General features: G+C 35.0%; 1 protein-coding gene and 1 pseudogene across 1 annotated transcript in view; both read right to left on the bottom strand.

Moving 5' to 3' along the window:
* CSMD3 (CUB and Sushi multiple domains 3) overlaps nt 1–27,062 on the bottom strand; it is a 1,584,452-nt gene that overhangs the window by 304,761 nt on the left and 1,252,629 nt on the right. The window contains 1 exon segment of the mRNA XM_043974157.1: nt 6,930–7,124. Within this exon segment, the coding sequence (XP_043830092.1) occupies nt 6,930–7,124 (195 nt within the window).
* LOC122736753 lies at nt 397–4,002 on the bottom strand (annotated as a pseudogene).

Raw genomic sequence — 27,062 nt, 5'->3', positions numbered from 1 at the left:
GACACTGACACTCAAGCCCACTTCCTGAGGAACAGTGCTTCTGCCTCTGCTCTTGCAGAGACCCCTACTATATCCCACCAGCCAACCACTAGACCCCCTCACTGGTCCATGAGCCAAGTTTCAGAAGAAGCTGCTGATGCTGAAGATTACCAGGCTCTGGAGGTGTGGCCTCCCTGGATCTGGATCTGGGGGCATGTGCTGTGCTCCTCTCTCACCCTGATATAGCAGACCTTTCCTAAAGGCCTTTTAAGAAGTCTTTGGCTTGAAAATGTTTTCACTCTGTTCTTTTGTGGGTTTGGCTGCTCCAGGAGTTGTCATGGCATTTTTTATGGAGTAATGTGGAAAGATGGTGTGGGGAGCTCCAAAATTCACAGCCTTTCCTCCGCCATCTTGGCCTTAATATCCATTCAATCCATTGTAGATCTTTTGTACTAATTCTTGCTCCAGTACCTGTTTTTTACCTTCTCTCTGTTGCTCTGTAAAGTGCTCCTTTGGAAATTCAACATCAAAGGTGATTAAGAGAGTGTCCCTGATGTTGTTGTTGTTCTCAAATCTAGGCAGCCCTTCTCCTTTTTTCCATAGCTTAGCCCCTGGACTGGTAATCTTAAACTGCACCACTTGAACTTTGTGGCCATCCAGGTGCTGATATCCATCTCAAAGCTTATCAGCGACTCCACCAGGGAGATTGTCACATTTGTGTATAAATCATCTCCATGCCTTTCAAACAGAATGCTTGAGAATTTTCATCCAAAAATGCAAATCTCCTGGCTCCCCTTTCACATGTGGCTCACTTTTTCCAATGAAGGGATACTTCATGACGTCTCTTGCCCCTGCTTCTATTTCCACCTTCAGAGTGCATTCTTCTTTCATCATCTTGACACTGGGACATTTGTCACAGACCACTTCCTGAGTCATCTGGAACTCCCTGGCCCTAGCTTTGTTGTCCTCATCTTTTGTGGCAATTGAATTTCTGTTCGCCAGGTACCTGCCAGGCCACAGATTTATTTCTAACCACTTCCACAAAATTTCCTAAATATACTTCTTCTAAAGTGACTTCTAGGTCCACAACAAAGTCACTTCTTCTTGGAATGTTCCAGTTCTGCTGGCATGGGCTTCCTCCAAACATGAAGCCATACTCTCCAAAGAAATGTGAAAAGATATCCCCATGGGAGCTCTAGTGACCATCCTTCAGTCCATCTTCAAGCTTCAAACTGCTTTCATTTCTACTCATCTGATAGTACCTCATAGGCAGCTCATAGATCTTGGAACTTCTCTTGTGCTTTTGGGTCATCAGTGGTCTGGTCAGGATGAAGCTGGAGAGCCAGATTCTGATAGGCCTTTTTAATATCTTTTACATATAAACCCAGGGTACCCATAGGATCTTATAGAAATCTTGATCCACTATCCCAGCTCTGAGGATTTAGAGCAGCAGGAGGCTCAGGCTACCCAACCTGTGCGGCCCATGGTCTGTTTCCTCAATGATAGCACACACTTTCTTTCCTTATCCTGGAGTCTCCACATAGTACCTTTTCTTAAGGAACCCATATTCTAATGGGGAAGACAACATTCAAACAATTTGACATATGAGATATATGCAATGTTAAGAAAAATAATCTCAGAAAAAAGACATTAGCAGTGAGGGTAGAGAGAAAGAATGATTGGACAAGCATTCCTGCAGACACAAAAGGAGTTGCCTTGAAGGAAACCCAGGAAGCCAGGGGGATAAGGTAAAGAGGAAGAACATATACAAAAGATAAGAGAATAGATGGAGGGTAACCTTATAGAGAAAGGCTATAGCAGCTTGGAAATTTTGAAAAACTTCCTGCAGATGACAGTATTTAAAATGAGTCTTGAAAAAAGGCATACATTATAAGAGGCATAGGGAGAGCATTCTAGCAACTGAGAACAGCCAGGAATATGGAAGGTGGAATGTCATCTGCAAGCAAAAACAAGTATTATGGCTGGGTCATTGTGTGTAGGGAACATTGTAAAAATATAGGAAGATTAGCAAGCTGGGAACGGACCAAGTCACAAAAAATTTTGAATACCAAGCATTAGAATTTATATTTGATCCTCCATGTAATAGGGAGACACTTGAGTTTATTGAGTAAAGGGTGTAGTATGGTCAAATCTATGCTTTATGAGAGTAACTTTTGATAGCTGTGTGGAGTATGGATTAGAATGGGGTATGATTTGAGGTAGAAAGACTAATTAGGAAGTTAAGATGAAGGCCTGAACTATGATGGTATCTCTATGAATGGAGAGAAGTGGACACATTCTAAGTCTATGATATTCATGTAAAGTCTAAAATTCCAGCTGTGATGTTTAAAATCTAATGTGTGATCACCTTAAATTAGAAAAGCTTTAGCACCAATCTCTGGGCATTAAGCATTTATTAAAGTATATTAGGAGTTAGCAGAGAGAAAGAGAGAGGAAAAACAGTCTTCATCTAGCTATCTAAGAGTGTGAGAGTCTTCCTCCCATTTAAAAAACACATGAAAAACACACATTAAAAAAAAAAATCACAGAATTAGCCAATTGGTAAAAGAAGCAGAAAAACCCAATGAATTGAAGAATGCAATAAAATGTGGAAATTGGCCAAATAGAAACAGAGGTATAAACGCTCACTGAAGAAAAGAATTCCTTAAGCATAAGAATCAGGCAAGTGGAAGTGAAGGACTCTATGAGACACCAAGAAACAATAAAAAAAATCAAAAGAATAAAAAAATAGGAGAAAATGTGGAATAACTCATTGAAAAAAAACTTATCTAGAAAATAGATTGAGGAGAGAAAATTTAAACATTACTGGACTACCTAAAAGTCATGGTCAAAAAAAGAACGTAGACATCTCATCTAATTATCAAAGAAAATTGCCTTAATATCCTAGAACTAGAGGGTAAAATAGAAATTGAAAGAAGCTACTGCTAGACTCCTTAAAAAGATTCCAAAATGAAAAGTCACAGAGATATTATAGTCAAATTTCAGAGCTGTCTAGTCAAGGAGAGTATAATGCAAGCAGTAAGAAAAAAAGTCAAATATTGTGAAGCCAGTCAGAATCACACAAGTTTTATCAGCTTCCACATTATAGTATTAGAGGGCTTGGAATATGATATTCCAGATGGCAAAGGACCTAGAATTAAAACCACGAATAACCTACCCTACAAAATTGAATATAATTCTTCGGGGGGGGGAATATATATCTATTCAAATAGAGGACTTCCAAGCATTTCTGATGAAAATATCATAGCCTAATAGAAAAATTTCACTTTCAAATACAAGATCCAAAAGAAGGATAAAAAGGTAAATACGAAAGAGATATAATATAGGAATCAATAATGTTAAAATATTTACATTTCTAGATGGGCATATGATAATTACAACTCCTAAGAATTTTATTATTAAGGTAGTCTGAAGGAGTTGTTGTTTGTCCTTTGTTTTTGAAGAACAATGGTATCATGGATGACGTTTTGACACGTTTGAATTTTATTTAAGTGAGTCGCCTGCATAAAGTCATCAGTCTAATTTTCTCTTACTTAGTCATTAAACTCCAGTGGTAAGACAAAAGTTACAATTACTGACACTGGTCTAGGATTCACTGGATGACCTTAGTATCTTCAAAGTCTGACTAAGCTCTAAGCAGTCTATAGTAATTAGCCTTAGTTTCAGCCACCTTCATGGTCAATGGAACAAATTTTTCTCACCCACCCATTTTTTTGTTGTTGTTTAGACGTGTCCAATTCTTTATAAATTTATTTAGGGTTTTCTTGGCAAATAGACAAGAGTAGGGTGTGTGTGGTGTTCAAGAGGACTAAAACTTCTAGTGTGAGGGCCTCCTAAGGCCTTTTCAGAGATGCTTATTTACCTTTTTGTATCCACCTGATTCAACCAGCTTTCACCAGTATCTCCAAGAAGCTTCAGAATGTGCCCTGGCCATACCCCCATAAACTGTCTTGGCAGAAGGGCTAAGCCAGGATGAAGATAACCAGCAGGCCTCAAACCCATTGATGAATTATGGGAATTTGTCTAACCCAACCATATGAAAATATATAAGAAAGTTCAAGAGACAAACAGTATTTTAGAAAAGTTAGATGTGATAGATCTCTGAAGAAAACTGAAAGGGAATTGAAATTATGCAAAAATTAACTATGTATTATGGAATAAATACCTCACAGCCAAATGAAGAAAAACAAAAATATGAAATGTATTCTTTTCAGATCATAATGCAACAAAAATTACATTCAATAAAGGTTCATAGAAACATAGATTAAAATTTAATCAGAAGGGGGCAGTTAGGTGGCACAGTGGATAAAGCACCAGCCCTGGATTCAGGAGGACCTAAGTTCAAATCTGGCCTCAGACACTTGACACTTACGAGCTATGTGACCCTGGGAAAGTCACTTAACCCTCATTGCCCCTCAAAAAAAAATAATCAGAAATTAAATTATCTAATGCTAAACAATGAGTGGGTCAAAGAACAAATCATAGAGAGGCAACATGGGCAGAGCCAACATGGCAGAGGACAGGCAGTGACTGCTTGGAGCTTTCTCACAAATATCTCCAAATCCCTTCAAATAATGTCAATAGACAATTACTTGAGCATCATAACCCACAAAAGGATGGGGTAAGTTCATTTTCCAGCCAAAGACAGTTTAGAAGGTCAGCAGGAAAGGTCTGTTACACCAGGGAGAGAGTGCAGTGCAGATTCCGGCCATCCTGACACAGACCCAGCTCCAGCCGCAGAGAACCAGGCCTCCAGAACCTTGGAATCAGCTGAGGTAGCAGCCACTTCTGGAACTCAGCTCACAGAATGGAGACTGCAGGGGTTTCTGCTGGTGCTGAGGCCGAACTCTGTTGTGTTCTCCCTGCTCAGGAACTAGTAAGCAGTCTTGAGTGGTGGCCCGGGTGGGGGAGGAGCACAGGCATGCCAGGGCTTGCAAATACAGTGAAATGGAATTCTGTTCTTGGGTTAAAGAGGAAGTAGGTCTGTGGTTACTTACAGACCAGAGCACAGGCCAGAGGAGTGTAGAACGTGCTTCTCTTTAAATCATACCACCTGGGACCCCTGAAGCTTGGGACAGTGTGCCCTGGAAGCAGTGCCCCAATTTAAGAAGGAGTTAAAAGTCAAGAAATAGGCTGGCAAAATGAGCAGACAGAAAAAATGCAGACCACATAAATTTTCTTTAATGACAAGGAAGATCAAAATACACCCTTAGAAGATGACACAGTCAAAACTCCTATATCCAAAGCTGCCAAGAAAAATATGAATTAGTTTCAAGCCATGGAAGTACTCAAAAAGGACTTTGAAGATAAGGTAAGAGAGGTAGAGGAAAAAATGGAAAGAGAAAAGAGAGTGATACAGGAGGGTCATAAAAAAGTCAACATCTTAGAAAGCCAAATAGAAAAGGAGATACAAAATCTCTCTGAAGAAAATAATTGCTTAAGAATTAGGATTGAGCAAATGGAAGCTAATGACTTTATGAGAAATCAAGATACAATAAAAAAAAAAGAATGAAAATGACTATCTCCTTATTCAGTGCCATACCAATCAATTTACCAAAAAAAAATAGAGCTAGAAAAATAATAAAATTTATCTGGAAGAACAAAATATTAAGAATATCAAGGGAATGAATAAAAAATGAAAGAAGGTGGCTTAGCAGTATCAGATCTCAAACTGTATTACAAAGTAGTAATCATCAAAACAATTTGGTCTTGGCTGAGAAATAGAGGTGGATAAGTAAAATAGATTAGATGCACAATATACAGTATTAGATGACCATAATAATCTAATGTTTGGCAAAGCTAAAGACCCAACATTTTGAGACAGGAAAATACTATTTGACAAAAGTCGCTGGGAAACCTGGAAGGCAGTTTGGCAGAAATGAGGTATGGACTTACATTTCATACTGTATATAGTTAGGTCAAAATGGGTACATAAAGAGTGATATCATATGCAAATTAGGGGATAATGAAATATTTTACCTGTCAGATTTATGCATAAGGGAAAAATTTATGGCCAAACAAGAGCTAGAGAAAAATTGGAATATAAAGAGGATAATTTTGATTACATAAAATTAAAAAGTTTTCGCAAATTTTGTGAATTTTGTTTCAGCCTAACATAGTGATTCCATGCAAATCTTTATAAATATGTTCCTGTGTGAAAAGTTGTGGAGTTTTGTTTTCCTGAGTGAATAAACATTTCATTGTTGCAACCTATACTGGGGAAGTATCAATCCTATTCTTTATTTAGATGAACATTTTTTTTTAGTATACTCTTGCCTTATTACTCTTTGTTATTTATCCTCAACCATTGTTCTCCATCATGTTATTAATCTTAGGGTCAGTTAACTTCTACATTGGTGTCTCTTCATTAAACTAAAAATAAAACTTCTGTTCCTCATAATCTATTAGTTGTGATTTCATTGCCTTGTTGTACGCATGAGTTTTATCCCATCAAGGTATTTATGATATAATTACCATGTTTCGTTAAAATTTTAAGTTCATTCTGTCTGCCCTTTCTGTTCTTTGCTCCATTATAAAAACATCCATGCATATACTCTTTCTGACTTACTTCCCTATTTTTATTTTGTTTTGTTTTCTTTTGTGGGGCAAAGAGGGTTAAGTGACTTGCCCAGGGTCACACAGCTGGTAAGTGTCAAGTGTCTAAGGCTGGATTTGAACTCAGGTCCTCCTGAATCCAGGGCTGGTGTTGTATCCACTGCACCACTTAACTGCCACAGCCTATTAATTTCAATTGAGAATTACTGGGTATTATTCCCACTTTCATGGCTCTTTATATATAACATATACTGATAAAATATTAAAAGTTTTGTCATTTAATATCAATCATTTTTATAAAGTTCATTATTCATTTTTTTCTAAAATCAATAAAAAAATTGAGATTAGAATGTAATTTAAAATATAATCCTTACCATGACAGCTTGGTAATGCCCGGTTCCATCCAGGTCTTCCATCATCTCCCATGATGCAGGTAAGTGTTGAATATCCTTGAAGAACATAACCAGCATCACAGTAATATGTGACTGTTGAACCTAGTTTATAATCCATTCCCAGTCTGGTCCCATTCATTATATTTCCTGGGTCAAAGCAGGATTCACGTAGTTTTGCTATAAAATAATTTACATATAATTGGAATAATTCATAGTACATAAAATAGGTTGTAAAGGAGAAAATATGATATAAGCAGGTAAATTGCTATGAGAAAAACACAAGGTTAAGCCCCCAACCATTAGGTCCATTTCTGTCTACTAAAGCAGTGTCTCTTCTGGGACTGTTGAGAATAATACTGCTTCTACCTATCTTGTATCTACTCTATCTTGTCTTTCTGATGAGGTTTCTGACAGCAAAAACTTAAAAGAGAAAACCACAGTCTATGTAGAAAGACATTCTATTTTTTTAATTAATAAAGTATTTTATTTTTTCCCGTTACTTGTAAAGACAGTTCTCAACTTTTGTTTATACAAGCTTTCCAATTTTAGATTATTCTCCCTCCCTCCCCTCCCTCCCCCCTCCCCTATATAGCAGGCAATCTGATATGGGTTATATATATATATATATATACATAATAACATTAAACATATTTCTGCATTAGTCATGTTATAAGAGAAAAATCAGAGCAATGAAAAATAACTTCAAAATAGAAAAACATCAGCACCAAAAACAAAAGAATTAGTATGGTTCATTCAGCATCTATTCCACAGTTCTTTTTTTCCCCCTGGATTTGGAGATCCTCTTCTATCATGAGTTCCCTGGAACTCTTCTGTACCATTGCATTGGTGAGAAGAATATAGTCCATCACAGTAGATCAACAATCAATGTTGATGATACTGTGTACAATGTTCTTCTGGTTCTGTTCATCTCACTCATCATCAGCCCATGCAAGACCCTCCAGGTTCCTCTGAACTCCTGCTCATCGTTTCTTACAGCACAATAGTATTCCATTGTATTCATATACCACAACTTGTCCAGCCATTCCCCAATTGATGGGCATCCCCTCAACTTCCAATTCCTTGCCACCACATAAAGAGCAGCTATAAATATTTTTGTACATGTGGGTCCCTTTCCCCTTTCCATGATTTCTTTGGGCAAAAAGACCCAAAAGTGGAATTGCTGGGTCAAAGGGTATGCACGGTTTATCGCCCTTTGGGCATAATTCCAAATTGCTCTCCAGAATGGTTGGATCAGTTCACAGCTCCACCAACAATGCATTAGTGTTCCCATTTTTCCACAGCTTCTCCAACACTTATTATTTTCCTTTTTTGTAATTTTAGCCAATCTGATAGGTGTCAGGTGGTATCTCAGAGTTGCTTTAATTTGCATCTCTCTAATCATTAGAGATTTAGAGCATTTTTTCATATGGGAATAGATAGCATTAGTTTCTTCATCAGAAAAATGCCTGTTCATATCCTTTGACCATTTCTCAATTGGGGAATGACCTGGATTCTTATAAATTTGATTTAGTTCCCTATATATTTTAGAAATGACGCCTTTATCAGAAGTACTGGCCATAAAAATTATTTCCCAGCTTTCTGCCTCCCTTCTAATTTTGGATGCAGTGTTTCTGTTTGTACAAAATTTTTTAATTTAATGTAATCAAAATCATCTATTTTGCATTTTATAATATATACTATCTCTTGTTTGGTCATAAACTGTTTTCCTTTCCAAAGATCTGATAGGTAGACTATTCCTTTCTCCCCTAATTTACCTATGGTATCACCTCTTATGGAAAGACATTCTATTTCAAAGATGAGCAGAATAGAAATTTACAAATCAAAAAAATATGGTTTCTGTTTATTCACACAGATACACACAGAGAAATTATTTTCTGTTGAATTTATTCTACCATAAGAAGAATTAAAGAGACACCAGAACCTGTTTAAATTATGTAGAGACAGAAAAACACTCATCTACCTATTACTTGGGAAGAGAATAATAAGATCCCTTATAGAATGATAGATTTAGGTGAAGCTTGATATTTTCTTATCTGATAAACAAACCCCAATATAACAAGCAAACAGTCAACAAATAACAAATGGAATGGTTTTAAGTGATAACTGGAAATCAAATCACATAAAACTGATGCCACTTCAGAAAGTAGTACTTTCAGGAATGTGACAAATCACAAAGGGATTTCCAAGAAAGAATATGATTATTATTATTTGATTAGTAAGTTAATATGTTTAAAATATATTGATCTTGCAAAAAGAAAGATTAATTTACAAAGAATTCTAAAAACCTCACAGTATTTAAAGTGTTATTATCATGCCAAAAATATGTGATATAAAAAAGAAACCAATCAATCCCTTAACAAATATTTACTAAGCATTTATTATGTGACAGACACTATTCAAAGTACCAGTACCAAATACTAAATACTAAGTATCAATCCTTACCCACAAAGAGCTAACTTCCTAATGGAATACTAAGGAATACATCAATATTTCCATGGATCTATGATGTCTGCTGTGTATTTTTTCTAGTGGCATAGATCACAAACTATCCTGTAAAAATTTTGTCCTTATTCTTTTATAAACATTCCATGAGGACCAACTCCCAAATCTGAGAGCCTCTTTCTAGGTCTCTTACTATTATCAGTTGCTGGTTTTTCTTTTTCTTTTGATTCTAGGAAGATCTTAGAGTTGGTGAAAACAGTACAAAATTCCCTAATGCTATCCTGTCTGTTCTCCTTCCCATATTTAATTCTGGGCCCATGACTCTATGAGGAATCTATTAAAGATCTATATATTTATAGATAAAACCAATAAGCAATCAAACCATCTGTATTTATAATTGGTACAATAAGTACTCTTTACTTTGTTGGTTTTCCTACATGAATATTAGGTTGTACTCATTTTACTGGTTGTAAATCTCATTTTGGAACATCTATTATGTTTCTACATTTCTTAGAATCAGAACTTACTTATCATGGTGATAGTCATTAGAGTGTACATAGTATATCAAATAGTAGAATGCAAGGGCTATTTTGGGTGGAGTTTTATCTCCAACTCTTAGCTCAGTGCCTTGCATATAAAAGGCACACAATAATTTCTTATTGAATAAATTTGGCAAAAATATATAGATTTGTGTATATGTATAAATACATATACATATATATTAGATTGATAGATACTGAACGGGGCCTAGAATTAAATACGGTGAGGAAGGCAAGCAGGACTGTATTGGATATACTTAGCTTGGCTTTCAACTATTACAACTTCTTCCTCAAAAACAAAACAAAAAAGTTCATCTTTCTAACATCTTAATCTTCCAGTGATGTTATACAGCTATGATTTATATAAATCCACAAAAAACAAACTCCATCAAATTATTTTTTATTATTTTTTAAATGAACAATATTTTCATCCACTTAACTTTTCCTTTTGTGTATTTTTAATCTGAAATGTTTTGAGTAGCTCTGGATCTTGTTTCAGAGGTTCTACAGTGTTTTCAATTTGATTATCATGATCACAATGGCACCTGCACAGAGGAAAATCTAAAGACCTTCACTGTTTATATTGAAATTCTTCTGTACATGGATTCTGCACTGGATGTGTTCCATGATAGTGGCAAACATCTTCAGTAAGTGGATGTCTCCCAGTGTTTTGTTTTGCTTGACAAGAATAATCAAAGGGTCATTGAAAATGGTTTTCTGAGTTTATATCTTTGAATAAATCTTATAAGATTTAAACATATATATATATATATATACATATGTAACTATGTATAATATATACACATATAAATATATTTAGAGAAAGAGAGTGAGAGAGAATATTGTTGGGGGAAACGTCTTTAAGGTCATATTTGATGTATGTTTGTGAAATATGTAGACATAAAGGATTATACACACACATCTCCTTCTAAAAAAGATCCACAGTCACTCAAAAGATTTTAACTTAAAAGCTCATGGAAAGAAAACCAAGTGGATGAAAAATGTTGGTGGTTTTTAAAACAATTATTTGGAAATTGAAGATTTACATAATTTTTAGCCATATGACATCACTGGTAGAGATTGCTATCTATTGAGTTAACAAATAATAAAGTAGGACAATTCATCCAATGCAAATTTCAGTTGAGTATGTGCAAAGAGGTGGTCTACTATAGAATATAATTTGTGAAATCTTAAATATTCTCTTCTCTTACCTTTATTAACAATGTCCTCACTATACATTTTGACTATTCTCATAAAGATTTTCTAGTGATGGATAGTTAGGCATATATATGACTCAGTAGTCACTGATAAATTGATTTTATCCTTATTAGGATTATCAATATCTGTTATTCACCTAACCTCACCATACATACACACTATATATTTGATATTTTCCCATCATTCAGATATCTTAAGAACCTCAATGTTCTCAAAATTGTGTCACATTACTCAAGGTCCAATTCTGTTTATAGTTGATCTAATCTAGTTATCTTCCAAACTTTATTGTCTTTCACACTGATGATTGCTATATTAGTGATTAAATGTTGCTGATAGATAAATGAGCCTACCCTCTTTGTTGCCAGAACAGAAGCCTTAAACATAGAACTAAGTATCATTTTATTTTTTTATTTCATGAATTGCCATGTATAAATAATTCAGTACTTTTTGTCATTTTGTTATTTAGTTAAATTGTTTCTTAAATAGCAAACATGGCCTATTAACCAGTTATGTATTCAAAGATTTTTTAAGTGTGTATCAGAGATCATAAGAACCTTAGAGAACATTTAATCTAACCCCTTCACTTCACTAATGAGGAAACGAACTCCCAGAGATTAAATCTCTTGTCCAAAGTCACACAGGCAAAAAGTGGCAGAGCTGGAATTCTAACTCAGGCCGGTTCCACAATTCCAATTCAATTACTCTTTCCAATTTAACGTGTTTCCTGATTTCTACAATGTAACACAATGCCTGCTTAAGGAACTTCAGTAACTGTACCTGAAAACTACTACATTCATGCATTCACCCCATAGCCTGTTACTTGACTTGTTACCATATTCATTTTCTTAATCATTTAAGCCTTGCCATCCAAGCCAGTTTATTAAATGGAATTTATGTAACAAAGTTACAGAATTAAACATTAATAAACATAAACATTGACATTTACATAACACTTTAAATTTTGCAAAATGTTTTCATAAATTATCTTATTTAATCCTTACAACAACCCAGGAGATGTGTGTTATGGAATACCTGTTTTGTGGTTGTTGTTTTTCTTTTTTGAGCTTTTTCCTTTTTGCTCTGATTCTTCTTCACAGCATGACTAATGCAGAAATATGTTTAATGTGATTGTACATATATAACCTATATCAGATTACTTGCTGTCTTGGGGTGGAGGCAGGGAGGGCAGGGAGGGCAAAATTTGAAATTAGAAATATTATAAAAACAAATGTTGAAAACTATCTCTACATGTAACTAGAAAGTAATAAAATATTTATATGAAAAAAATCTAGCCTTCTAGAAAAGAGTTTTGGTAGGCATCACCAGCTTTCAGTTGCCCTGTGGGTATACCTATGGCCAAGAGTTCATAACTACTAGACCTAGAATTTGAACTTCAGAACTAAAAAAAGATTTAATCATAAAATGTCCCTTAGAAAAAATAAACAAAAAACAAAACCAAAGAAAAACCCATGTTTTCTGCACGGGATCCTATTTGGAGAACAAAGCCACTGAGTTCATAGGAATGAAAGTACATTGAGATAGGAATTGCTTACTAAAATTCCAATACAAATTTATTTTTGGGGGAAAGTCCAAACCATTAAGCTATATTTTGAGTCTTGAGGTACTAAGAAAAACTGTAAAGAAATAGGGACTCCTTCTTTTACTTGTATAAAGGAAGGAGGTTTAGCAGTACCAGATCTTAAACTATTTTATAATGCAGGAATTATCAAAACTATCTGGTGGTGGCTGGGAAATACAGCAGCAGATCAATGGAACAGAGTATACATACAATTTACAGCAGCAAATCAACATATTGACCTTATATTTGACAAGTGTAAAAACCCAAGCCTTTGGGATAAGAATTCATTATTTGGTAAAAATCCTTGGGAAAATTGGAAAGCAATATAGCAGAATTGGACATAAACCAATATTTACACCATTTACCAAGATAAGTTCAAAATGGATACATGACCCAGATATAGAGATATTACAAGAAAATTAGAAGATGACATATATTACTTATGAGATTTATGAATAGGTGAACAATTCATAAATAAATAAGCTGGAGAAAGCAAAGTTAGGTATAAAATGGACAATTTCAATTATAATAAATTAAAAAAGGTTTTTTTACAAATAAAAAATGTAACAAAGATCAGAAGGAAAACAAAAAACTGGGAAAAAATTTTATAGACACTTTAGCAAATAGGGTCTCATCAAAAATATAAAAAAGTTTGCAAATCTATAAGAATACAAGTCATTCCTCAAGTAATCAAAGGACATGAACAGACAGTTTTACAATGAAGAAATCAAAACAATTTATAGTCACATAAAAATGCTCTAAATCATTATTGATTAGAGAAATACACATTAAAATAACCTTGAGATATCATTTTACACCTACCAGATTGGCTAATGTGATTGAAGAAGAAAGCAGCAAATGTTGGATGGGAAGTGGAAAAATTGTTATATTAATTCATTGTTGGTGGAATTGTGAACTGATCAAATCATTTTGGAGAGCAATCTGGAATTATGCCCAAAGAGTCATTAAACTATTTATAGCCTTTGACCCAGAAATGCTACTACTATGTCTATTTCCAGAGAGGATTAGAGAAAAAGGAAAAGAACCTATATGTTCTAAAATATTTATAGCAGCTCTCTTTGTGGTAGTAAAGAGCTAGAAATTGTAGGGATGCCCATCAGTTGCAGAATGCTGAACAAGTTGTGGTATATGATTGTGATGTAATACTACTGTGGTATAAGAAATGATGAGCTCAGTGATCTTAGAAAAACATGGAAAGACTTGCACAAAATAGTGAAGAGTGAAATGAATAGAACCAAAAGTACATTGCATGTAATAACAGCAATATTTTTTAAGAACGACTTTGAATGAATAAGTTATTCTGGCTATTATAAATGTCCAAATTAACTATAAAGGACATATGAAGAAAGATGCTATTTGCATCCAGAGAAAATATTGATAAATATAATTATGCATAAAATAATTAATACACACATATATATGTACATATGTGTATATATGTATGTGTTTGTATTTGTATCTAATAGTAGCCATCTGTAAAGAATTAACTATTATTTGAGGTTTTTATGCCTTGAATAACAATTAATTCTTTACACATCTCTTTGTCAGGGTGGAGGATAGGGAAGAAAAAAAGGAAAAAAATTACGCAACAATTTTGCTGTATATTTAAAAGGAATAGCAAGTTGTACATAGCAGATTTGTAGTTTCATATGCAATCATCCTTTTTATTGTACTATATTAAGGAAATGCTTCTTTTATTCCATAAATTAAAAATAAAATAATTAAAAACAAATAAAAGGGTCAAGGGGGCAGCTAGTGGCGCAGTGAATAGAGCACTGGCCCTGAATTCAGAAGGACCTGAGTTCAAATCCAGCCTCAGACGCTTGACACTTACTAGCTGTGTGACCCTAGGCAAGTTACTTAACCCCCATTGCCCCTCAAAAACAAAAACAAAAAAAATAAACAATAAAAATAAACAGGGTCTAACTACTGACAGAAAATAATATTGACTTGTTCAATCGTTTTTGGTTGTATCCAACTCTTTCTGACCCCATTTGGGGTTTTCTTGGCAAAGATACTGGAGTGATTTGTCTTTTCCTTCTCCAGCTCATTTTACAGATAAGGAAAGTAAGGCAAACAGGGTAAAATGATTTGACCAGGGTCACACAGCTAGTAAGTGTCTGAAACCAGATTTATATTTAGGAAGATGAGTCTTCCTGACTCTAGCACTGCTATTCTAGTCACTGGTTTAGTGCTTAAGATCAGTACACTTGCCCAGCACATAGTAGCTACTTTCTAAATGCTTATTTGATTCCATTCCAATGAAATTACAGGTACAGATTTCACAGTAAAGAAACAGATAAACAGAGACACAGAGATAGACACACAGAGACAGACACATAGAGAGATGAGAAAGAGATACTGTGATTATAGAAACAATAAAACACAAGAGTAAAAAGTAGGAAACCTTGGTTTTAGGACCAGCTTTGCTGTGTGAGGGCCAAAATTTGATATACGGAGCAGAAGCAGCCTAGTGTTCCAGAAGCAGCCTAGCATTCCGGAAGCACCCTCCACCTCCCTTCAGGGAGCTTTCAGTCTTTCCTTCCGCAAAACAGGGGGTCCTTCAAAAGCTGCCTATGGAGAGTTCTCTAATTTTTACCACAGCTGTCTAAGCAGATCTGTTACCTGGGTATATTATTTAAATACTCTAAGTCTTGATTTCCACATCCATAAAGTAAAAGTGCTAGTCTAATTCATTTCATCAAATTCATTTCTCTTAGAAGGGTCTGATGGGTTATATGGGTTATTGATACACCTGTATTTCTTTAGGTACTACTGTGAGTCCAAAGAATTTGGAGCATTTTCTTTGGAGTAAAATAATGTTTTTCCTGTATAATAATAATATTATACATTAAGGAACAGTGCAGGATTTAGTAACCTTGTCACCCACAAGATGACATTAACCTTGCCACCCACATTTGAGAAATCCTAGTCATTAGCTATACCTAAATTTTGCTTTGGAGACTTCTAGATTAAGGTAGGTGAAGGCATATAAACAAATGAAGTGAAAATGACATTTTAGAGTCAACCTCCCAGGACTGGATCCAGTTCTTGGTCCTTAGGGGTCCTGGTCCATAGGTTAATACAAACTTGAGGATATTATCATTTTGTGAATAATTAATTTCACATGCTTTAATAAATCACTTACCTACTGAATGTGCCCTAGTCAAATTGGTCACTTGTTACAAATTTATCAAATGAAACAAATGAACTGTTTCTGATGTACTTAAAAAGGAATTCCTTCTGGGAGAACAAAAGGTCACTGAAAAGGAGAAACTACCAAAAGCTAAGCAATTAAGAGATGGAGAAGAAAGAAGAGCTATGCTCATTCGCGTACCTCTCCTGGAAATCTCAGAAAGTAGAGAATAACAAGAGCAATCAGACTGAGAACTAAACTGGAGCTCCAGCCAAATGAAAGGAGACTCAAAAAGCGTGGTCAGAAAAGTAAATGGAAGGCAAAAAGAGATTATTCTCCTGAAGGCACATAGTAACCTTAGGCTTGTAGGTTAGGCTTATTCTGCTCTCTGACCTCTGCTACGATCCCTAAAGTTTAAAAAAAAACCACACACAGCACTAGACAATCTAAACCTGAAAACTTCTGTTTGTTTTTGCTCTCTGTCTGGCTTGATTCCACTTGGGAACAGAACTGAAAAGGGATGGTGCTGCTGGTAAATCTGGTGACTTTTGCCTTTCTTCTTTCTCTCCTCTGCTCTCACCTCCGACTACCCAAAACAATATACCCCCTTATAGTTGAATGGTAATCTTGAAACTTCAATTCATGTACTAAATATCTAACATATTGTTATATTTTTTTTCTTAATTAAAAGAAATTATCTGAGTCCATGGGGATGAAATTTTATGCCACTTTGACACTAACCTGAAATTGTAATAGACTAGTCCAAGTTTAGTGGTAGAGAGTTTTAGAAAGAACTGGCAAGTGGAGCTGGCAAGATTGTCATTCTTTTATTTTTTTAAAAAAAGGTTTCATGTTAATCATACTGATAACTTTACTTCTCTATAAGAATTGAAAGTTCTAGCAATTATTAGAATTTTCATAATACTCAGAGAGCCTGCACGTTAACCATTAATGAACAGCATGAGACTTGTGAGGGACAGACTGCCTGTCTGACTTTTTTTCAGTTATTAAAAGTAAATTTTAATATGTGTGGGAATTCCTGACTCATTTTATCATAGGGGAGGACAGATTCTAAACTACTCTTTTTCTCTTTCATGTCCTTTATACTCCAATCTATCTGAGAAGTTGTGGGAGTTCCTAAAGGTAAATAATTTAATTTGTAATGGTCTTTTTTTAACCAAGATAATATGGTCAAAGGAGTAGCCAGCACTATAAATCCTTAATAATCATTCAACATATTTATAAGGCTATTTCTAGGTCTTCAGTCCTCCAGATTCATAGCAACATTCTAGTTTATATCTAAATGCAACAACATTTTTATGGATACACCCTCAGAACAAACAATGGCATTTAATAAACTATGTCATTGGAAGAAGAAGCAGAAAGGATGTGACAGTGATGACAGTGATGCACGGCACAGAATGCTAGATTTATCATAGATTTATCCTCTCCAACATAAATATTCATATTCAACAAAAGTGGCAGCCCCAAGGCAAGGCATCTACTAGAAGATGTAATGTCAACAGATTAAAGTTCTATTCTAAGTGCAAAGAGTTAGTCGATAACTTAAAGGGAAAGCTGAGCCAACACACATTTGGTAAAAAATGGAGCAGAAAGGGAGTAAACAGTTTGCAGAGATTTGGTTTACAGTGCTGTATTTACTCATCTGGACTAGAACACTAACATTGAATGGTTTGACAAAAATGATGGGGAAATTCAGAAGCTACTAAACATAAAACGAGAACTCCACAGGGTTTACCAGCAGGATAGTTCATCCATCTCTAAGAAGGCAGCATTAAATTCCATAAAAAATAAAGTACAAGCGAAGCTTAAGAGAGATGTAGGATTCTTGGCTCAGTAAGAAGTCAGATGAAATTCAGTTTTATGCCAATAGAAACAATCCAAAGTGCAAAGCCCAAAGGACAAATCCAAAGTAACAATCCACTGACCATATAACTCAGGTTGAAGTCAGTCCCTCTCTAGCAGAATTTCCAATTGAAGAACAGGTGTTCAATGCCATTAGGCTCCTCTTGTGTGGCAAAGTAGTACTGTTCTATTCCAGCTGAGATTTACAAGGCAGGGGGTCCACTGCTCATATAAAAGCTGATTGAATTTTTCCAGGCATAAGGCAAGTGGAGGTTATCCCCCAGGATTTCAAGGATGCCTCCTTTACCTATAAAGGTAAAGGAAATAGATTGTCCTGTGACAATCACATGTGTTGGTGGGGGGAGGGTCAGTGCACTCTCTCTCCTCTCTCTCTCTCCCCCTGCTCTCTCTCTCTTAGTTATTACTGCCAAGATTCTTGCCAGAGTCTTCCTTAATAGGCTGAACTTTCACATGGAAGATGGTTATCTACCTGAGAGCCAGTATGGATTCAGAAAGGGTTGAGGAACAATTGATATGGTGTTTGCTGCACAATAACTCAAGGAGAAATGCCAGGAGCAGAAAAGAGCTCTATACATAATGTTCATTGATATGTCCAAGGCCCTTGATACTGTTAGCCATGAGGGCTTGTGGAAAATTGTGGCAAAATTTGGTTACCCAGAGAAGTTCACCATTATTGTATATCAATTTCATGATGGCATACTTGCATGGATAATTATAGATGATAATGGACAACGCTCTCATGCTTTGCCACTCACTAATGGAGTGCATGTTTGCTCCCAAGGTTTTTTGCCTGATGTTTTCAGCAATATTGTTAGATGCCTTCAATTGTGGTAAAAAATGGAAGTTTTAGCTGAATCATTTGAGAGTTGAGCGCATGCTACTGATACGGCTTTTGAAGGACCACCCTTTTGGGGAAGAGACTGCAACGAATGGCCCTGCACCTGCTGCTGCCCAGAGAGCTGGCCAAGCACGCCGTGTCCGAGGGCACCAACTTCTGGGATGGCTGTTTAAAAACTGAGAAGGAACCGAAGTGGCTCTCTCTGGTTTTTTTTAAACTTAGCCGTGGCGGCGCTCATATATCCAATTTTGAATCTCACACAATGAAGATGTACATAGCATCAAGGTGAAGTATGGCACCAATGATAAATTATTTAACTTGAAAAGGATATAAGCCAAGACTAAAGTGGAAGGAGAGTCAGGGCATTATTTTTTGTTCACAGATGATTGTGCCTGTCTCTGAAGCAGAGATGTAATAAAGTACAGATGAATTCTCTGCTACTTGTTCTAATTTTGGCCTAATAACTAACAACAACAACAAAAACACAGGTTCTCCACCAGCCAGCATCACACGACAAATGGAGAGGTTTTGAACACTGTGGATAAGTTCACCTGCTTTGGCAGTATACTTCCCAGGGATGTACATATAGGTGATGAGGTTGACAAACACGTTGTTAGAGCTAGCTCAGCATTTGGGAGGTTCTGAAGGAGTATGGGAGAAAAGAGGTTTTTAGACTGCCTATCAAACTGAAGATCTACAGAACCATTGTAGTAACATCACTGTTATATGCCTGTGAAACCTGGACAGGATACTAGCACCATGTCAGGAAATTGAATATCTTACATCTTACATTTTAATTGTTTTAGGAAGATTTTGAAGATAACCTGACAAGATTAGGTACTGGACACTGGTTTGCTTTCTCAAGCCAAAATGTCAAGCATTCAAAGTCTATTGAAGAGAATGCAACTCCAATGGGCTGGTCACATTGTTCAAATACCAAATATACATTTGCCTAAATGACTTTTATAGAGAATTCACACAAAGAAGGTACTCATATGGTGGTCAGAAGTGATACAAATACACACTCAAAGTCTCTCTGAAGAAGATTGGAATTGATTGCATCACATGGGAGACACTGGCAAAGAAATTCCCAGTATTGCATACTTACATCCAAGAAGGCACTGAGCTCTATAAGTGAAGCAGAATTACAACAGCTCAAAAGAAATGTGAGATGTGCAAATTGAGACATCTCCATTCCAAATGTTCACATGGAGTATTTGTGACTGATCTGTAGTAGTGCCTTCTGAGCTCATATTGTTCTGATCAGCCACCGTCAAACACACTGTACCTTGATTCCCACAAAGTGATGTCATTTTGGTCCTCTTCAAGAATGGACAACAACCAACATTTCTCACGAGGAAAATGAACTTTGTTTTGCTAAAGGGGCAACTCTCATGATTTTCGAGTGATTCCAAGTCCAGGGACTTGTATATACATTGAGTACCACCATAAGGGGTCAGGATATGCAGAAGGGTGAACTATTAAAGATTTCTAGACATACAACATCCTTATCTTTAGACCTGCATTCATTGTCTGTTTTTGTGACCCCATGTCATTTGTGTAGTCCCCTGTACCTCCTCCAGCTTTGGGCCTGAAGGCTAGAAAATACCCCTCTCAAACTTATGGTTGCAAGACATTGAACACTGATTTCTCAGAATAGCCAACATCTTAGGAAGGAATCCTCCACAGTGAAGCAATATTTTTTCTATGAGTTATATCTTTAAATGCCAGCTTTTGGACAACTATTTAGGATCAAACACACTCATTTGTGTGTGTGTGTGTGTGTATGAATTCTTTCGAAAATCTGATTTTTAAAAAAATATATAGTTCACCTCAGACACTTAACACTTACTAGCTGTGTGACCCTGGGCAAGTCACTTAACCCCAATTGCCTCACTTAAAAAAAAAAAAAAGAAAAAAAAAAGAAAAAAAAATATATAGTTCATTAGATAGACATGAAATTGAATGTATTCTTTAAAATGTCTGTTGAAGTCATACCATTTATATAAACATATGTGTATGTATACATATATGTATAAATACACAGAGATACATATATATGTCTAGATACATGTATATATACATATACATGCACATAAATAATTTCTGTACAAATTAGGTGCGGCTACCTTTAGAAAGTTATAAAAATTCAAGCCCAAGAAGTCTTTTTATTTCTTAAGATGCTTTAGCAAAACAGTTCTTTGAAAAGATCACTGAAACACTGTTTAGGGAAAAATAAGACATTCAACTACCAATAAATACCAAACTATTACAAATACAAAAATAGCATATGCAAAAGTCTCATAAGAGGAAAACAATAAAATATTACCTGACTTATTTTAAAAAAACAACATAATTATGTTGTAAAATTTGCCCTGAAGTTGATATTTGTGTGCAAATATTTTATCTAAATACATTTAATCTATATATTGCATTATAAAAGCACATAACACTTTCTAAAATTTCATTAATTATTACTATTCCATTTTTATGTTAATATGTGGGATCTTATTTTAAGACAACTTAATATTTATCCAAGTTATTCTATGTTGTATAATCCAACTCATATTCTTCTACTATGCTTTTTCAATATATTGATACTTCTAAGAACCCATTAATTATTCAGCATTGCGCAGTCCCTTCACTGGCACAAAGAATTCCCCCATATTTCAATCAAATGAAGCCATTGATGATATCTTTCCAGAAATCATTCTCAGTGGAGCCAAATACCATACTAAAAGCCATCTTATAGTTCTGTTTTTAAAATTTTGTGAGTTCTAGCATAGGTCTCAGATATATAACTGTTCTCCCTTCTCTATTGCTGTATGACAAGCCCACATCCTTTTATGACCATTCATATCCTTAACGGTATTTCAAGACATTCTTTATAATAGGTCTCCTCACATTTATACCCATCTTGCACCTTTTCATTGTCCTTTAGATCACCTACAATTCTTTTTATAATGAGTTTTTGGTGTCCCATGATTTATAGCCATATTGTATCACCAAGATAATACTCATTAAAAAAATGCATTTGTGGCAGCCAGCAACTTGGGCTCATTGAAAGTACTATGCAATTACATAAATGCAGCTTGATCTCTTCTTCCTATTTAATTCTTTGCCTAGGTTATTATCCATCTGTAGTTCATTGTACATCTTAATTATCTAAGAGACAGATACTTTTAGAGTAATTCAATGGTCTATCCATTCAACTACTTTTTGCAAATCGCAATGTGTGTTTTGTATTCATAAAGTGGTTACTAGATCTCTTTTGAATTATTATGAGTTTTAATGAAAAAGATTTTCAATGTTCTCTTTGAACTCAGCACAGAAATTTTCCATGACATTGGCAAAAGGGTTAGGTTACCATATGTCTTCCTATTTTAGAACTCCCTTAATGTCAAACTCAACAGATTATCAACTAAAGTTATCTTCATGATCTTATCTGTCAGAGGCTCATTTTATCACATGATCAAATACATCTTGTTTGATTCAAGGCTTTAAGGCAATATTTTGTTTTGATGAATTATTTTTTTGAAAACCCACCAAGAATAGATAGCAAACAGCAGGATTTCTCAGTCTCTCCACTTCTGTTAGTTGTAAGACTACAAATATATAGTATGTATAAATATGTAAACCATCTAAGGAAAGCTATTTGCCCAATTTTTATGTTCTCATCAAACATATCCTCAACGGGTGGATTAACATATATCTTATAAAAATTTTATAGTAATAAAAAAGTAGTTATGGGGGCTGTTGACTTTGATGACTTCTTGGTTACTTTTTTTCTGGAGAAAAGTATCTATGAACTTTTCTATTTTTCTACGATTTGCATCTTTGACCTATCTTAAAAATCTGTCGTTAAATACTTTAATATTTTGCTTTAACCAGCATGGATTACTTCTGTATGCATTACATTAATTCCACCTGTTCTTCCCAATTTCTTCCTCATTGCCATTACCGATTTCTCAAATGATGTCATGTGATAAAGGCGTAGAATCCATATGGGGTGCTTCTACTCATTAGCAACAAATATTGAAAATAATTCATGACAAAAATGTCATTATATCTGCTCCTTATGCTGTCTATTCTAACAATTTCCTCTTCAAATAATCTTTTCATTATCTGGCATAGCTAGATCTCACTAAATTCTTTTAAAGTTCTTTTTAACCTCAATGTATTTTACTCTTTCATGAGGTAGTATTTTTTCATAGATTTCTTAAATAAGTCTCTATAATATGTCAGTCTTACTTATTGCTACCATTCCATTTTCCATAAAAAAATTATATATTTATTTGTTTAGTAATCTGGGGGTGAAGGGCTAGTTGTTTTCCTTATTATGGTGACTATTGTATTCATTAAACTTCTCAAAAATAGCAGTAGACATGATGGCTTTACTTTTTCCACTTCTAATTTTTCAATCAATAGTAATATTGATAATTTAACACCTCAATACATTTAACATACTGCAACATACCAGAGAGTCTGTGATCTTTTTTTTTGTGGGGGGGGGGCAATGGGGGTTAAGTGACTTGCCCAGGATCACACAGTTAGTAAGTGTCAAGTGTCTGATGCCGGATTTGAACTTGGGTCCTCCTGAATCCAGGGTCAGTGCTTAATCCACTGCAGCACCTAACTGCCCTGAGTCTGTGATCTTTTAAAGTGATAAGCTGCAGAAAACACACTGAACAAAACTATAGTGAAATTAAATATTTAATTCGAACCTACACAAAAATGTACATATATTTTATTGTTTTATTTTTTAATTTTGTTTATTTACAACATTCCTTTTCTTTTTAAATTTTGAGTTTTAGATTCTCTCATTTCTCCCCCACTTATTGAGAAGTAAAATAATATAGTAATTACATGTGTGATATCATGCAAAACATTTACATATTAGCCATCTGACAAAAAGGGAAAAAATAAGGCAAGAGAATTATACTTTGGCACCCATTCTCTTCCTGGGGGTAGACAGCATTTTTTCATCTTGAGTCCTTTGGAATTGTCTTGGAACACTGTATTGATCAAAGTAGCCACATGTTTCACAATTGATCATTATTACAACATTGTGGTTATGGTGCACAATGATCTACTTTTTCTCACTTTACCTTGCATAAGTTCATAAAGGGCTTGCCATGCTCTTGTTTCTGTTTCTGTTTCTGAAACCGTCCCCTTGTCATTTCTTATAGCACAATAATACTCTATTACTATCATATACCATAACTTCTTCAGCCATTTTCCAACTGAAAAACAGCCCCTCAATTTTCAATTCCTTGCCACCACATAAAGAGCTAATATAAATATTTGTGTATATATAGGTCCTTTTCCCTTTTCTTCGATAACTTTTGGACACAGATCTAGTAATGGTGTGGCTGAATCAAAGGGTAGCCACAGTTTTATAACCCTTTGGACATAGTTCCAGATTGTTCTCCGGAATGGCTGGACAAGTTCAGGACTTCACCAACAATTATTGTAACTACTATCCCTCTTCCACTCCAGCATTGTAATGTCTGATATTTGTAAGGTGGTATCTCAGAACTGTTTTCATTTGCCTTTCTCAAATCAATAGTGATTTAGAGCATTTTTATATTACTATATATAGCTTTGATTTCTTTTTCTGAAAACTACCTGTTCATATCCTTTGACCATTTATCATTTAGGGAATGACTCTTATTTGAGAAATGAGGACTTTATCAGAAAAAAATTGCTGTAAATTTTTTTATATTACTTCACTGTCTTTTAACAAAATGTGTTTTCCCTGATTATGTCTTTTAATTGGGTATTGTTTTGCTTTTGCTCTGTCTGAGATCATAATTGCTATCCCTCTCTTTTTTTGCTTCAGCTGATAATATAATATACATATTATATTCTGCTCCAGCCCTTTATTTTAACTCTATGTGTATCCTTCTGTTTCAAGTGTATATCTTGTACCCAACGTACTGTTGGATTTTGGTTTCTAATTAATTTTAATGTACTTTTGGTTTAGCTTATCTCTTTCACATTCACTCTTATAAATACTGTGTATTTTCCTCCATCCTATTTTCTTCTATTTATTCTTCTGTCTCTTTTTATCCTGTCCCTCTTCAAAAGTCTGTTTTGCTTCTGACCACTGCCTCTCTTAATCCACACTCCTTTATAACATTCCCCCCAACAAATCTCTTATCTCTTTCCCCTCCTATTTCCCTATTGGTTAAGATATTTTTATATCCAACTAAGTGTGTGTGTGTGTGTGTGTGTGTGTGTGTGTAATATATATATATATATATATGTTTGTGTGTGTGTGTGTGTATTTCCCCTTTTTGAACCAATTCCAATGAGTGAGGTTCAAATACTGCTTGCCACTACACCCATTTCCCCCTCCATTATAAAAGCTCCTCCATGCACATCTTTTTTTCTGTGAGAACATTTTCCCCATTCTACTCCTTCCTTCTACCTCCTCCCTATAAATCCCTCTTTCTCACCCATATTAGTTTTTTAAGTCATCCAATCATAGTCATCTCACACCCATGCCCTTTGTCTATGTATAGTCCTTCTAAATGCCCTAGTAATGATATCATTACTAGGAGTTATTGGTATCATCTTCCCATATAGGAATGTTAACAATTTAATTTTGAATTGCTTATGATTACTCTTTCATATTTACCTTTTACTTTGCTTGAGTCTTCTGTATGAATGTAAATTTTTCTATTAAACTCTGGTCTTTTCATCAGGATTCTTGGAAATCCTCTTTTTTCATTAAACATCCATTTTTTTCTCTCCCTGAATTATTATATGCCATTTTACTTGGTACATTATTCTTCCTTGTAATCCTACCTCTTTTGCCTTCTGGAATATACTATTTGAAGCCCTGTGAACCTAAAATGTATAAGTTGATAAATCTTGTGTGATGCTGACTGTGGCTCCACAATATTTGAATTGTTTCTTTCTGACTGTTTTCAGTATTTTCTCCTAGAACAGGAAGTTCTGGAATTTGGCTATAATATTACTGGTAGTTTTCATGTTGAGATCTCTTTCAGGAGGTGGAGTCCTTCAATTTCTATTTTACCCCCTGGATCTAAGATATTGGGGCAATTATCCTTGATAATTTCTTGAAATAAGATATCCAGGTTCTTTTTTTTTTAATCAGGGCTTTCAGGTAATCCAATAATTTTATATTATTTATTCATTATCAATTTATTTATTTATAATTATTTATTATTTATCATGTTATATATTTATTATATAAGTACATTTAATTTATTTATCCTTGATCTATTTTCTAGGTCAGTTGTTTTTCTGATGAGATATATAATATTTTCTTCTATTTTTCATATTTTTGACTCCATTTAATTCTTTCCTGAAGTCTCATGGAGTCATTAGCCACTATTTGTCCAATTCTAATTTTTTCCATTTGGCCTATTCTGTCTTTAAAGGAGTTATTTTCTTCAGTGATTTTCCATACTTCTTTTACTATTAGGCCAATTCTGTTTTTTAAGGTTATTTTCGTCAGTATTTTTGTGCCTCTTTTACAAAGTCATTTATTTTCATTTCATAAGTTCTTGCATCACTTTCATTACTTTTCCTAGTTTTTCCTCTACATTTTGTATCTCTTTATTTAACTCTAAGAGGAATTCTTGCATTTTTCTTTTAAGCTTTGCTTGTTATCTGTTTTCATATTGTTTTCTTCTAAGTTTATGACTTGGTTTTCCCTGCCACTATAGCCACTTTTTATAGTCAAATTATTTTGTTGTTAGTGTTTGCTCATTTTCACAGTCTGTTTCTTCACTTTAAGATTTATTTTAAAGTTGGACTCTGCTCAGCTAAGGGCTTCAGGGTTTTTATGCTTCTGTTTTCTGAGCTAATTCTTGGGATCTGCAAGTTTTTTTGGTGCTTCCTAGGTGGTGTTATCCTAAGAATGGTATGTTAATTGCTGATCTGGTCTGCTCTGGTCTTTACCAAGGAAGGGCTTTTGCTCCCCCGTAGTCACAAGTACTAGCACTCATATTGGCACTAAAACTGTAACTAGGGACCTTGATCCCTTGTGTACAATCATAAGCATTCCTCTTCACCCTCTAACTATAACCCCAAACTGCTTATGAGAAACAGAGCCACCCATAAACACCAGTTTCATCAAGTGCCAATAATGGGTTCCCTGTAATCTCTGACAAGTTGTCAAAACCCCTTACTGTCTCTGAGCCTAGAGCTCCCAAAGCTGCTGGTACTGTTACAGTACCTAACTCCAAGGCCCACTGCTGGTGTTCCTGCCACATTTGAGCCCTGTGTCCATCCCAGTGTTACGGTCTTCTCCTGTAGATGTACTTTGCTGTCTTAGGCTGGAAAAATAGTCACCCTCTGACCTTTTGTTGGCTCTGCCACTCCAAAATTTTATTTGATGTGCTATTTTAAAGATTGGAATGAAAGAGAATGTTAGGAGAATTTAGCTGTATCCCACCTG

The sequence above is a fragment of the Dromiciops gliroides genome, chromosome 1, assembly GCF_019393635.1.
Source record: "Dromiciops gliroides isolate mDroGli1 chromosome 1, mDroGli1.pri, whole genome shotgun sequence".
NCBI lineage: Eukaryota > Metazoa > Chordata > Mammalia > Microbiotheria > Microbiotheriidae > Dromiciops > Dromiciops gliroides.
This window is presented reverse-complemented; position numbering and strand designations above follow the sequence as displayed.